At 38.5% G+C, this 15795-nt stretch overlaps 1 protein-coding gene across 1 annotated transcript in view; it reads left to right on the top strand.

Moving 5' to 3' along the window:
• LOC138172711 (threonine--tRNA ligase 1, cytoplasmic) overlaps window positions 1-15795 on the top strand; it is a 57579-nt gene that overhangs the window by 29322 nt on the left and 12462 nt on the right. The window contains exons 6-14 of the mRNA XM_069102475.1: window positions 1931-2048; window positions 2676-2740; window positions 2859-2937; window positions 4106-4252; window positions 12259-12357; window positions 12829-12995; window positions 14345-14507; window positions 14616-14753; window positions 15271-15348. Of these exons, the coding sequence (XP_068958576.1) occupies window positions 1931-2048; window positions 2676-2740; window positions 2859-2937; window positions 4106-4252; window positions 12259-12357; window positions 12829-12995; window positions 14345-14507; window positions 14616-14753; window positions 15271-15348 (1054 nt within the window). The remainder of the gene's footprint in view (window positions 1-1930; window positions 2049-2675; window positions 2741-2858; window positions 2938-4105; window positions 4253-12258; window positions 12358-12828; window positions 12996-14344; window positions 14508-14615; window positions 14754-15270; window positions 15349-15795) is intronic.

Here is a 15795-nt window from a genome sequence, read left to right as displayed (position 1 = left end):
AAAAATTAAGAACAGAGAAAATCAAAATATAGCATCATTCAAAATACAGCATTTACCAAGTGTAATTCAATCAAGTACTACCCTACCCCTGGACATTATAATTCATTTAGTCAATCACAAAGTCCCTCTTCTAATTACTACTCCACCCCTAGGCTGTACATTCATTTAGTCCATCACAAAGCCCCTCTTCTCAAGTGGAGATTAATTTCCAATCATAAGTAAAGTACATTCACATAAGTTCAATCACAGAGCACAAAAAAAAGGTCAAAAGTTCCCCCACCCTTGGATCACAATTGAATCTACCCCAGAGTTAAAACAAGCTTAAGCACAGCACTTAATACCCAAAGAGAGGTCTTTTCTTCATCTTCACAGAGGCAAGTTCTCAGCAATCTTTGTTCCTGGGGAGCCAAAGCTTAGCAAGGCCACAAGATACATTGCCAGTGTCTTCATTAATTCATTCTCTGTCTGCAGAACAGTCCTAGGACCCCTGAAAACATTAGCAAAACACCCTTCCAGGATTTCTGTAAACACACAAGAAAATCCTGCTTCAGGGCTTCTGAACCAACAGCAAGGTTCCAGAACCTCTGCAACAACAGCACTGTCCTTCACCAGTGGACAAATCTGGCAAAACAACATCAAAACAGACAAAGTACCAGCAAAACAGCCATGTCTCCTCAGTCCTTGGCAGCTCTGAGTGGCAGCTCTCAAAAGTCCTGGGCAATTCAAAGTGGCCCTCAGCAATCCTCTCCCTCTCTCTGCCTCCAAGATGCTGCTTCCAAAAAATTCTTCTGCCTCTCTCTTTGCTTGTGTCTCTCTAAATTTAAGTCACCAGCTCTTCCCAGTTCAGCCCTCTCTTTTCACATCAACAAGTCCATCCCACAAGTGGGATTCACAAGCTCTGGGTTTTAACACAATCAATCCAAAAACCAAGCCAATACAGGGGGATCTTTAAATTTCATTACTATTAAAGTTACTCTTGAATTAACACATTTTCACACTAAACAACTTAAATATTCTCTGCATGTGAAGCAATGCCAACTGTAAGGCTTTTAATTCTTAGATGTCAAAAGCCATAGGGACCTTAGCTTTGGTCAGGGAGGGTTGAGGGGGAAGAGAAAATAACTCACATGTATCAATAGTATTTTAAAGTTGGCAAAATACTTTCCTCACAATGGCTTTGTCAGATAGGCAGTAGAAACATAATTCAGTTTTACAAATGATTAAACTGAGGTTCATAGAGTTCAAGTGAGTTCTGTGTGTTTCCCTACCCCAAAATGACAGGATTCAAACCTACTTCTGATTTCAAATTCACAAGTGTCCCTTGCTTTCCTCTACTGCTATTTTCTTCCTTCCACTGAATAGCTTTCCTCATTTCCTGGCTAAGGCTCATATTATGTCTGATATGAAACATAAAAACTTGTTAAGTGCCAAAATCTCCAATATACTATATATGTATGTATAGTGTATATAGGCATTCTCATATAGTATATAATACACTATGTATGCAGACATATATGTATGTGTAAGACAGCTAGGTGGTACAGTGGGTAGAACCTGGAGTCAGGAAAACCTGAGTTCAAATGTGGCCTCGGACACTTCCTAGCTATGTGACCCTGGGCAACTCACTTAGCCTTGTTTGCCTCAGTTTCCTGATTTGTAAAATGAGCTGGAGGAAGAAATAGCAAACCAATTCAGTGTCCTTGTCAAGAAAACCCCAAATGGTAATGAAGAGTCAGACACCACTGAAATGACTGAACAATAATGTGTCTGTATATAGGTGTGTATATATGTACACATGCATGTGTGCATATTAATGCTAATTTTCCTGATAAAACTAAAAATGTTATTTTAAAATGTTGTAGTATCTTTGCACTCTCTTGTTTTTACAATGTAATGAAGACAAATTTATCTTTTTCCATTTCACCTCCAGAGGTGTGTCTAGCAATGATTTCTCTGCTTTGGAGGCTTTATGTAAGAAAATCATTAAGGAGAAACAGTTATTTGAAAGACTGGAAGTTAAGAAAGAAACTTTGCTTGAAATGTTTAAGGTAAGTTGTCCGTAGTATAGGAAGACACAAGTCTGAAGGAGTTTCACTGCTTAATTTTGTAACATTACCTCACATATTTATCTTCCTTTAATGTTAGTAGGAGTTGTCTCCCTGATGTTTAGTGTACTAAGTTGAAGGTTGTTGAGGAAACTTCTTGGATATTTATACTTGAAGCATTATGGTACTGAATAGGGTTTGGGGTTATTCATCAATTATAATATTCAGTTTTCTAAATCTTACTAATAGTTGTTTAATAAATGTTTCTTGAACTTAAGTGAATTAAGTACCTAGTATTGTAGTAGGAGATATAAAAATGAGATAGACCCTGCCTTCAGGAAACTTACCTTATATTCTATAGAAAGGGTGAAGCAAGAATATGGAAAGACAATACAAGTTAAAGTAATTTAAGTAAATAGGAGTTGATTTAAGGAAGGAGAGAACACTACCAGTGGGAGGGGGGGAGGGCCACAGGAAAGGCTTGAAGGAGTAGCTGACATGTGATCTAAGCTCTGAAGGAAGAGAGAAGAGAAGGGAAAGCATTCCAGGGGTGGGGACAGTTTTAGAAATAAGCTGTCATACAGAACTGAAAATTTAGATGAGAATTGCACTAATTTTCTGTCTTTTTAGTACAATAAATTCAAGTGTCGGATCTTGAATGAAAAAGTGAATACTCCAACTACTACAGTCTATAGGTGAGATCTCATATTATCTTGTAATAATAGCACAATAAGAATTTATAGCACACGTAGCAATGCTTTTTTTTTCTGTTCTTATTGTGTATTTAAGTTTATGTGTTCCTTTTTCTTTTAGGTGTGGTCCCTTAATAGATCTATGCAGAGGTCCTCATGTGAGACATACTGGCAAGATTAAGACTTTGAAAATTCACAAGGTAAGTCTGTATAACCTCAAAATGCCTGTGTAAAAAATATTTTTTCTAGATAGAAAAAACATTATTTCTAGATAGAAGATATTCCTAATCCTAGGTTTGAATATTTTTAGGACCCTCTTTTTGATTTTTTCTTAGTGTCTTCTTTCATGTTTAATTCATTTTTATTTATATCTGTATGTTTATGATTTTCTTTTGTGATTCATGCTTTTCTTTTAGGACAGCTTTTCTACCTAATAATCATTTGAAACTCATTTGTAACATTTTCCCCTCTCCCAGATGATCTCAGAAATATTTAGAAATTCTCAGAATTCTTGAAACATTTGTTTTTCTCAGTTTGTTTTAATGCAAACATTAAAGTAACATTTACTGTTTCTTTTGTGTAACTATAAAGGCTGGTGAAAAGTTAGCTGTTATTGTGTTTAGACAATAGATAAAAGACAGACAACACTCTCTTAGAGAGGATCTGTGCCACAATATCAAATACACTAAATGTTGATATGATTTCATGACTGCAGAAAAATTGATTTTACAATAGCGTGTAATCTGACTTAAGCATGGCTAATTTAATACCTATTCAAATTCTCTTTTGAAAGAAATTAATTACACTAGTAATATACTATTATTTAAATGCCATAAGAAAATGAGATTTGAATTATATGAAAGTTACAAGCATATTAATGCCAGTTATTTTACCTCTAACTTAATGGTTTTATGTGAGGTAAGAGTATAGTAATAATATTCTTTGTGTAAATGGATTCTTAAAACTTCTTTTTCATAGATAGGTGAGCTGGGTACTAGGTACTGTGGAAGGAAAGTAATTGTCACAGTAGAGCTGAATAAGTGTTCTATTTCTGCTCTTGAATGTTCTCACTTGGTTTTATTACAACAAAGATGATTAGAATCACTTGTTAGACAGGTGACAAGTAATGATCCTTTGTTAGCTATATCCTGGTCAGTGAAATGAATGGTGGTGGTCGTGAGAGTTTATAATGGCTGCAGTGACTCCAAGGTGTTGACAAATAGGAGCATTATTTATTTATTTGTAAAATATATATATATATATTTTAATGTTTATTTATGTAGTGACCTTAAGAGTCACTACAGCCATTATAAACTATTTCAGTTCAACAAGTTAAGTGACTATTGTGTCATTAATGTTTGTTTGCAGAATTCATCTACATATTGGGAAGGCAAAGCTGATATGGAAACTCTTCAAAGAATTTATGGTATTTCATTCCCAGACCCCAAAATGTTAAGAGAGTGGGAAAAATTCCAAGAGGAAGCAAAAAATAGAGATCACAGAAAGATTGGCCGGGTAAGTAAAATGGTCTAATATGATGTATTGATAATTAATGAAATGCTTTAATGAGATATATTCCTAAAATATTTCATTTTTACTTGCAGTGATTTCAGATTTCATATCTTCTTCACTATCAACTCTAAGATGAATCAATGTTAATAATAAAATGTGTGCCTTTTGCAGAAATAGTATCACGTCTGATATACACTCAGACACTAATTTTATTACATTTAGATTACTTACTCTTACTCATGTGATACAGTTCCATAAATCTACTCTTAAAGAATATTTGTACCAGGGGTGGCCAGGTGGCGCCGGCCCCAGAGTCGGGAGACCTGGGATCAGTTCCGGCATCAGATACTTAACACCCACACAAAATAACTGGCCGTGTAACCTTGAGCAAGTTACTTAACCCCGATTGCTTGTAAAAAAAAAAAAAATTTTGTACCATAAAGGAATATTCAGAATAGGATGCTTTTCTACCATTTATCTGATCTAATAACTTCCGTTTCTAAGGAATGCCAGTGCGATGAAACTGTGCTGATAATCCAATGGAACTTAAATAATAAATGATGGAGAATGGATGGCTGTTCTTCCCTTTGTTTTATTGTATACACAAGAGGTTGTCTTATTGGCTGAGTTTAGGTTACACATCAATGTACCCTGAACTACTTAAGCAAAGGAGGTTCAAATAGAACCCTCAGATCTGTTCTTCTTTGGTACCATGAGGATTCCTGGATGAATCCTTGGTTTTCTTAGAACACTTTAGGTAGATGGGATCGGGCTCCTATCCTAATAGAATAATGCAGCTTCTCCCTTGGGACGAGGCTCATCATGCCCATTGAAGCCCTCATTAGACATGTGGGACAAAAGGAGGTTGATACTAGGAATGCTAGGGGCCCTTTCCTGAACTCAGATTAACCCACTGAGGTGGTTAAATGTGGTTACATTTCTTAGTAGTTAAATGAGCTGGAAAGACAAGTCTGTTCTTACCAGATCTAAGGTGGTATTACCATAGAAAGAATTGTTGGCAGATACTTACAGTGAGAAGCAGCCTCATATAGTGAATGGTGTGCTAGTTAGGGTGGAGACAGGAAGGTCTGGAGCTTGCTGTATGGCCATGAACAAGTCATTGAACTGAGCCAATTGTCTAAAACTTAAGTTATAGATGGAATACATTTTGTCACAATAAAATGAAGTCACGAGTCTTTGTGTTATTCTGCAAATACTGTATGTGCTCTGAACTGGGATACCCAATTGATACCTAACAGTCAAGAAACTGAAATGGACAAATGAAATTGACATGACAGCCAAGCCAATTATAATTTAATAGGAGTGTTTATTAACCAGCTGGTGACTGCCTCCCCAGTAGGGAAGACAGCATTGAGCCTACTGCAGAGCAAACTTTTGTAGAACAAGATGTTACTAACAACAAAATATGGTTCCAAGGAGGTGTAATGCCATTTCTAGTGAAGCCTTGAATACCAAGCAAAAACAAGAACAGACTTGCATCTGGGGTATATTTGTAACAAGAACAGATTTGTATCTGGGGCAAGTTTCTGGCAACATAGGTGAAAAGTTCCCTCACTATTATGGCCTATTAGGTGGTTTCCAGGGACCCTGGTAGGGGCCCCTTCTGGCAGGTTTAGGGGGCTTTGGTGTATAATTTCTGGTGGGCACTTCACTCCCCCCTTTTTCTTGTTCATAGTTGAAATTTGGACTCAACTGAGTCCAGGGGTCCTTTCTCTTGTACTAGGGCTGTGGTACCCACTACTGCTGACACTCCACACCAAGGTCAACTAGGACAGGGACTAAAATGGGAGGTGTTCCTGCATACAAGCAATCAGAAGTTAGTGGGGTCGTAACTTGGTGTCAACCAAAGTGCTGCCCAAGTCTGCAGGGGTGATGGTAATGGGTGGAACAGGGGGGCCATCTGGAGTTCGATTGCCACCAGAAGGTGGGTTGAGGATTGAGTTGGAACCGGTGGTAGTAAGGTCCCTTGGCACTGGAGTGTGTTGAATGGTGAACAAGGCCCCCTGAGATCCATTCCTGTGACATAAAACCTGATTCCCAAGGTGTCCCAGTTTTCCAATCCTGTTTGGTCCAATCTAAAACCCTGATGACAACTGGGTTACATGACTTAAAGGTACTGCAATGAAATGAAATGTGGTGCTCACGGCTACCACCGGAGACCCAGTCATCAATGGTTACACAATCCCAATTGGCACAGTGATATTTCCCTTGTCCCCCACAATCGGGGGTCCCATCCTCAGGGCAGACATACGACTGGGTTGATCAAAGGCTGCTTTTCTGCTCTACAAGCAGCACCATCGGCCCCCCAGAATTCATGCCCGTATAGGGAAACAACATGAACCTAGAGTCAAACAGGGCACAGAGATGAAAGGAGAGGGTGGGCTGCCCATAAGTCACATTCTTTGCAATTAGAGTCCCATGAATTGTCTTAGAGTCCAGGAGTACAAGGTGGGAGCATAGGAGTTGGAACTGGCCAAAGGCAGGAATGCCAGGAGCAGGAGCATCAGGACAGTCTCTTAATCTTCAGTTGTAAGTCACCGGAGCGGTGGATTCTGGCTTTTCTTCCAGCCACCTCAACAGCGGAGTGGTGTGGTACACCACTCCGGACTGCGTCCTGGATGTCTCAGAGAGCTTGGAGGGACCTGAGAAGGGAATCATTCACAGTCATACATAACAGCATTCTCCACCCGAAGTACAATAGGAGGTAGGGTACCAAACAGTCTCAAAGGGGAATAAATTTTACACATGTGCATTCAGTTACAAATATTAACACTTGTTTAGATGATGGAATAACTGCAAATTCAGATCAAAACAGTTCTCTTCTGCTTCTCTTCTGCTTTACAACTTGTTATATCAATTCAGCAATAAACATGTCTTGTAAGTGGAGGTTTTAGTGGGTCTCTTAAACACTAGAGATTTAAAAAAATTTTTTGAAAGTATTTTCCTTCTTCAAAACAGTTTCAAGATTTATACATTATCACTAAACTTTTATGAAGAAAGTTGGTTGAAAACTTTTTAAATGATCTTAAGCAGTTTTCATAACTTTCTGTACATATTCTAATTCTGTATGAAAAATAATATTAGATTTTCCAGTAAGCCAACATGAAGGACCTCATATCTTTTACTGGTTACTTGCTCTGAGCATAGAAACATGTTATAGAGGGAAAAAAAGCAGGGACATAGGACATTTCAGTTATGCCAGGAGAAAAACATCCTTGGCTCTGTTTAAATTCAGGTACAGTTACAGACATCCAACCATGTAGCATCTGTTCCTTCTCATAGCTAGACTCAGGAATAGTTGGGAAACATTCCTTTTCAAAGGAATCCATGGGTAAACTGAACCAGGAGGGATCCCATCCCAGACAGAGGCTAAGATTGTCCCTTCAGCCTTGACCAAATGGAGATTTCCACCTGTTGATAGTACAGGATCACATTCCTCTGAGTAGCTAGTGGCATTTTCTCTCAGACACTGATTTAATGCAGACAACTATACCCAAATTCAGACTCAAAATAAAATTTAGTTATGGTCCCATGTGCTTTTTACCTTAAACAACAAGCTTCACCAATCATAGCTTAGAGCCAGTTATAATTATTTCTATTTTCTTGGGGCTGCAATAAGCAATAAAGATTTATCAGATCTTAAAATGTAAATTCTATTTACCATCCTTCTAAAATATAAAAGCCAATTGATAGAAACCTCTTTTAATCTTTGTAACTTCTTAGCAAGTTAGGTTCATTTAAAACTTACATGACTAAACAAGTTCCTTTCTCAGGCTGAATGACCTTGCCTAATAGAGATGGTTCCTAGGGGATTTGACAATTTTACAACATAAGGAAAATTTATATGAATTGTAAGCAGGAGAGACTGCTCTGAATGGGGCAGAACTAGTCAGACAAGTTTTCATCCAGTTTCCTCCTTTCCACACCAATTAACAGTTTTAGGTTTTAGCATTAAAACAGTACCCCAGAATAGCTCAGTTAATAATCTTACAAATTTTTCTAAATAGCAGATATACTCATTACAAGTCAGGGTCAGCAGAATCGATAAAGTAGCACTACTGGTCTTTCACAATTTTTCTCCTCACTCAGGTTTTATAATATACAGTGTAGAAATACAACAATAATATAAACTTCAAGATGACATTAATTGCATTTCCAAATTACATATAAGAATGAGTGATCTTACCAGGTGAGGAGGCTAGTTGACTTCTGACCTTCTTTTCTCCTCTGTTTTTCTCATGTCCCTGCAGTAGCAGACCCTGGTTATGGAGGTGGTAGGGCACTGCTCAACTGGGGAGTGCTTGGAGATTGTAGCCTAGAGCATTGAGGGTTTGGGGTTTGGGGAACTTGAAGTAGAAACTTCAGGCTCTGCTTACTTAGAGGGGTAGGCTTCGGGATACCTGGGGCTCTAAGGCAACTGTTGCTAGTGGGAGCTAGGCCAAGTACCCATTTACTAAATTATTTAGGCTGTGGAAAGAATATAATTTAGTAGCTCAGATATATCCCAGGCTTAGTATATGGGATAATGATTAACTTGTATTTGTACCTTTGTTTCACAAGCTTCTTTTCCCTTGTCTAACTGTTCCCTCGTCATTCAGAAAAATGTTCTGTTCCAGGGATTTAACCTTTCAGGTAGGCAGATGACAAATCCATGTAGCTCTGATGTAGCTGCTGTACCTTCCCCCATTTTTTTTTTTTTTTTGGAGTAAGTTAAGTCAAATTAACTTCACTGCAGCCCAGGCTCAGTTATAGCCAGGACATCAGGGAGAAAAAAAATCTTAATGGTTCAAACCTCTTACTGTCTCCTCAGCTCCGTCAGAGCTGGATGACAGGGGGAGGGCTCTGTAGCGCCCGCTAAGAAGAACTGGGACCACAGGGCAGAGAATCTTAGCAGTTGTAACTTGTCACTGTGGCACTGGTCTGGTCAGAGTTGGATCACAGTGAGAGGGCACCATAGCCCTTAGCCTTGTCAGAGGTAGGACTATGGGGAGGGGAATCTTAGTGAATTTCTTTTTTACCTTTTGCTCAAGCAAACTTTTCTTAGGTGTTTAGTCCTTTAAAATTTCAGATGTACTTCAAGACTTTAAGAGAACAATCATGGTCTTAATTTTATACTTTGAAATAAAAACAATTGAATAACCAATCTGGTGACTTTAAACTTCAGTTTTTGTGGTTACACAGAACTAAAATTTTTCTTGGTGCCCAATAGTAACCAGAATGAATTCAATTACCTGGGTCTATATTCCCAATGATGGTGCACAGTTCTCTGTGACCCAGGAAAGGGTTAAGTGTTAGTCCTATTCCAAAGTGCAGCTTGGAAACCTACTTCTCCTTGATGATTGAAGTGACCCCTTTTCTCTTAGATAGAACTTGACTGGAGTTAAGAGACTATCAATCTTTCTAGCACAGGTCTTGGCTGCTTCTTGTATCTTACAGGGTGACAGATTCAGAGATTTCTTTACACAATCACACAGACAGGATATACAGAAAACAACACACAGAAAGAAAACACGAACCAGAGCTAACAAGACACTCTGGCGGCGTGGCGTCTTTGTATCTCTGGTGGGAGATTTTAAATTTCGAAAGGGAGCCACAGGGGAACCTCTTGAGAACCTTTAGGGAGTCGGGACGGGGAGCTGGCAGGAGTCTGAGCTTTTGATCTATGGCATTGGCTCCCCAGGCTGAGACTCAGGGCCGAACAATTTATCTTCTGGACTAGAGAAAAAGAAAAAAAAAATTCCGAGACAAAAAGTTAGTTACAGCACAATTGAGGTCAAAGCAATGCCTAGTGACAGACACACAGGACACATAAGGAAAGGGTTAAAGTTACAGCAACACTTAATACCAGACACACAGAATACATAAAGAACAGGCGCTCTGTTGGCCTCCTGATCTTGGAGGTCAGTGGCGTTAAGGTTTTGTCCAACTTAGCCTTCTATTCTACCTGGGGCTGAGGAATGTCATTCGTTGGCCACCCCCCAGGCGCTTTTGCACTACATGAGCACTCACCTAAAAGAACACTTGTGGACTGAATTGAAATAATTAGGGAAGGACTCGGGTTCTAGGTCCGCTCAGGGAAGCAAAAGGAGCCTGGGGCCCAGGAACATCACTGGTGGCCACCCCCTAGGGCAAATTGCTTTCCTGGCCCTCCAGGGAGCCTGGTCCAGCTGTCAAGTCAGTGCCAAAGGCATTCTCAGTGGAACCTCCAGTGAAATGGACAAATGAAATGGACATGACAGCCAAGCCAATTATAATTTAATAGGAGTGTTTATTAACCAGCTTGTGACCACCTCCCCAGTAGGGAAGACAGCATTAAGCCTACTGCAGAGCAAACTTTTGTAGAACAAGATGTTACCAACAACAAAATATGGTTCCAAGGAGGTGTAATGACATTTCTAGTGAAGCCTTGATTACCTAGCAAAAACAAGAACAAACTTGCATCTGGGGTATATTTCTAATTAGAAAAGACTTGTATCTGGGGCATGTTTCTGGCAACATAGGTGAAAAGTTCCCTCACTATTATGGCTTATTAGGTGGTTTCCAGGGACCCTGGTAGGGGCCCCTTCTGGCAGGTTTAGGGGGCTTTGGTGTATAATTTCTGGTGGGCACTTCAGAAACTTGACCTATTGGATTACAGGGTGTGAGCTGCTGGCATATCACCTTGCCTGGTAGAAATTCCTGCTGCCTGCATGCAGGCCAGCGCACAGACATAATCTTCTTGTAACTTGGGCATTTAAAATATGGAGCCATGGGCTCTGGAGGATGGAAGTTTTGGAAATGATATTTAAAAAGTTTTCTGTACCTATAAAACAGAACAGTGAGTTGGGAAAGATTGAGAACACTGAAAAAGATAAAGCTATAACACCAACAAACTTATATGTACTTACATGCAGAAAAGAGGACATCAATGACTTACAAATTAAGTTTTAAAAGTTTAAAGAAAAAAATTGCAGAATGCCAATAAGGATGCTGTTAACTAATAGAAAAATAAAATAGTTTATAGTTAAAACATTAACATAGTAATCAAATATTAAGCTATTTGGAAATTAAATTGTCCCTCTCAGAGTAGAATAATGTATAAAATATGATGTGATCCAGTGACTGGACTCCTTGCTATTCCTTGAACAAGACAAACTTGATGTATTGGCTGTACCCCCTATGCCTGGAACTATCTCTTTCTTAGATTTCCACCATCAGTTTTTCTGGTTCTCTAAATCCTAGCTAAAGTCCTACCTTCTGCCAAAAAAAAAGCCTTCTTCCATTGAGATTATCTACAATTTACCCATTATACATTTAGTACTTAGTTCCTTGCATGTGGTCTCCCCATCAGACTACAAGTTCCTTGAGAGCAGAGGCTGTTTTGTTTTGTTGTTGAAGACTGCTACCTTGCCTCTTATTGTGGTTTGTGGGTAGCTGCCCCCATCTCCTGACCAAGGACTGCATTGTTAGCTCTTCCTATCCCTTGTGTTACCAGCACAGTCTTATGGGGAATAAAAACCAATTCTGTCTAATGAAAAGGTTAGGAACCCTTGTTCTGGCCAGTAGAAAAAGGCAGAGTGCAGAAGGGATCTTTTGATTGTTAAAAAAACAACTGAAAAAGCAATGAATATGCTTTGAGGGAATTCAGTTGTGGCTCAAGAAGTTAATTTAGCCTTCAGTAGAAATTTTGACATATCAGATAATATTCAGGATTAGGAGTCAGAAAGGTGCATATTAAGACACTGCCTCTGACCCTAGCTTGGCAGATAAGTCTGTCTTGTCATTTGTATTTGAGATAATACCTTTTAAATAATAACTTACAAAATAATAACTTGTATAGTTCTTGTGAGAATCAAATGAGATAGTTTATTTTAAATACTTAAATTTTAGATTATTAGATTATTTTAGACAATTAGTAAAATACTTTAAATTTTAGAGTTACATAAACATTGATATGAAGATGATGGTTGTATAATTTGGTCATTTGCCTTGTCTTCTCTCTTACCTAGGATCAAGAACTCTATTTCTTCCATGAACTCAGTCCTGGAAGTTGCTTTTTCCTGCAAAAAGGAGCCCACATCTATAATACGCTTATCGAATTCATTAGGGTAAATTATATTCTTCTGTTGTATCTTTTTATTGTCAAACTGCCTTTCTGCGGCTTTTCAAATACATGGTGTAAATTGACTTAATTTAAGGACTCTTAGGAAAAGAATAATTTTGTTTTTTTGGGGTGGGAGGAAAGTAAGATAACTTGCATGTGAGCTTGTTCTTACGTGTTATAGTTTTTAGGTCTTTTTCAGTATTCATGTGTGTTGATAACCATACTATTGAAAGATGCTGCATATGCGCGTGTCAGTGAGGTCACTGAAATTGATGTGTGACCTAGAGACATTTATCTGCTCTTTGTCTGTTTTGGTGGCGCACTCACTCGCTTAACCATTTCTCAGTGAGATCTTTTCTCAAAGTTCTTTTAGTTTGTGGTTTACTTTGCTCAGTTTGTTTTTTAAAATACAAGGCAATTGTTTTTCTAGCCCATTTTTAGGATCTTGATTTTATTTTTGTGTTTACTTTTTCAGAGTGTGTATAGGAAAAGGGGGTTCCAGGAGGTTGTCACCCCAAATATCTATAATAGCAAACTCTGGATGACTTCAGGACACTGGCAGCACTACAGTGAAAACATGTTTTCTTTTGAAGTGGAGAAGGAGATATTTGCTCTGAAGCCTATGAACTGCCCAGGGCACTGGTATATAACTTGCTTTGAGTTTCTAGTAAAATGTTATCAAATATTATAATTAAACTGAGTTTGCTTTCTCTTTCTGGAAAGATTTTCTGTTTATGATCTACATGTTCAGGAAAATTTGGTTAAATGTTATGTTATGATAATGATAATATCTTTTCATGACTTTGATGCAAGGATCTGGAGATATCCACTTCAATGAGGGGTATGTGAAAACCCCCTAGATATTAGGAAGGTAATCCTAATATATTTCTTTTTGTCACCCCCTATATGTTGTGGAGGGAGGACTGCTTGACATATGGGGATGGGTAGAGTTGTGGGTCCAGGAAATTCAATTTCAGCCTTTTGTCCAGGCTATTTTCTCAGTTCTGCAAATGTGTATTAAGTGCCTGATATGTACAAGGCATTGTGCTCGAACTAAGTATGCGAAGATAGGTTTTAACTTCCAGATAACTGTTTTGGGAGCTAAGTTACAAAATCAGGTATTTCAGGGATTCAAGTAGGTAGTAGGAAGAGATCATCTTCACGTGGGTTCCACAGTGGCAGGTGCTGTCTGTGGGGCTGCTGGGCCATTGAAACTTTAGAAGAAAAAATCAAGATAGAGTCTGCATGCATTTATAATTAGTGATCCTATAGGGTTGATTTCATAGCAGTATAGATCAAGATCTAGGTGGGATCTCAGAGACCATTTAGGCATCATCCTCATTTTTTAGGTGAGGAAGCTGAGGCCTAGGAAAATAGATTGCTTTGCCCAGGGTTGATGTGACAGGACCTAATCTTAGGTCCTTTCCAGAGCTGGCAGCTTTTTACGTGGGCTCTTGTCTTTCCAGATTTCTGCAAAGAGATTATTCACTGTTGTCTAGAGCTGATATTTCATAGTGTATTCTCTGTCATTTTATTTATTTAAGGCCCTTAAAATTGTTTCGTAGTCATAGTCTCATTATGAATAAGTTCAGTAACTCAAAGCATGAGAGATGTTGCTTTCTACACCGAAATAGGAAGACTTTGTCAGTTTTCTATAGGAATCTGTGTGTTGCATTGTAATCATGATTCTCAAAGTTTGATCTGGGGACTCCTGGAGGACCTCAAGACCCATTCAAGGGGCACCATGAATTCAAGACTATTTTTATAATAATCCTAAGACATTTTTTTCCCATGTGGTAAATATGGATAACTATAACCTCATAAAGAAAAGCTATCCAGGGAATGGTGGGGCAAGGAGGTGTTAATGGGGTCCTAAAATCAAAAAGTTTGAGAACCATTGTTGTAATGTAACAGTGAGAGCTCCTGTCATTGAAGTAGCTGGCTGTTTGCAGACTTGACAGTGGATTTTAAAACCTTTCCTTTATTTCCAGTCTTCTGTTTGATCACCGGCCCAGATCTTGGAGGGAGTTACCCCTGCGAATCGCTGACTTTGGGGTACTTCATCGAAATGAGCTGTCAGGAGCTCTCACGGGGCTCACCAGAGTGCGGCGATTCCAGCAGGATGATGCTCACATATTCTGTACCATGGAGCAGGTACATGATTAGACCCCTTGAAATCAAGCTTTAAATGCTAGAACATAAATAAAAACAAGTAAGCGGTACATTTTTCAACCTTTTTCTTCCCCCTAAACAAAACAAAAGATCGAAGAGGAGATAAAGAATTGTTTGGACTTCTTGCGGACAGTGTATAGTGTATTTGGATTTTCCTTTAAATTAAACCTTTCAACTCGCCCAGAAAAGTTCCTTGGGGATATTGAAGTATGGAATCAAGCTGAAAAGGTATTTTCATTTTATTGAAAAGTTATTGGGATTGCATTGAATCTGAGCTGTATTTAAGAAATCCAAGCCTTTGGTTAAGATGTTGATGTTGCCACTGGTGATAATCCACACAAGTCAGAGAATTAAGCTTATGTTTTCTGTCTGATTAATTGGTTGTTGGGTTTTTTTGTTTTGTTTTGTTTTGTTTTAAGAAAAGATTATTATTGGGGCTGCTAGGTGGCGCAGTGAATAGAGCGCTGGCCCTGGAGTCAGGAGGACCTGGGTTCGTATCTGGCCTTAGACACTTAACACACACACACACACAAAAATTAGCCATGTGACTTTGGGCAAGTCACTTAACCCCACTTGCCCTCCCATAAGCAAAAAAAAAGACAAAAGAAAAGATCATTATTTTTAAAATGATCAAGTTATGTATACTGGGACTGGTAGTATATGAATGGATAGAAAATAGTATCTTTAGTTTGAAACTAGAATGAAAGCAATTGCACATATTTCTGTTTTAATCTGTTATCTTTAGCAACTTGAGAACAGCCTTAATGAATTTGGTGAGAAGTGGGAGTTAAACCCTGGGGATGGAGCATTCTATGGACCAAAGGTTAGTACCCAAATATGTTGATGTGTGTAGATATGGGCGGGGATAATTGAAATTCTCAGAAATCTTGACTTTTCTCTGATGAAATAATATTCTTGATTAGTTTATTCAATGAAAGCTGCTTCTTTCCCCTTCTACTCCTCATAAGACAAGATGGCAGCATAATCTTCATCCTGCTGTCACTTTTGAAGTGTTTTTCTTTTATACCATGAAAATTTTTTGTTTTAGTTCTTCATGGTGGAATATTTCTAAGATATATAACATACAGAGAAACAACAAATAGTGTGTCATCAGGAAGATAATATGAGAGTAGAAGGATGTGGACTTTTCACATAGGAAGTGTGAGGGGCAACCAGTGGATGGTGTCTCTTCTGTCTCTAGGACCAAATTTAAATTCGTGTTTAGCTTTTAAAGCTCTTCTCAACCTGGCTCCATTCTACTTCCAGTTTC

Source organism: Petaurus breviceps, unplaced genomic scaffold (genome assembly GCF_028583685.1).
Source record: "Petaurus breviceps papuanus isolate PSGF00001 unplaced genomic scaffold, PetGlider_PUasm1.0 129, whole genome shotgun sequence".
Taxonomy (NCBI): domain Eukaryota; kingdom Metazoa; phylum Chordata; class Mammalia; order Diprotodontia; family Petauridae; genus Petaurus; species Petaurus breviceps.
Note: the sequence above shows the minus strand (reverse complement) of the source record. Positions and strands in the feature narration are given on the sequence as shown.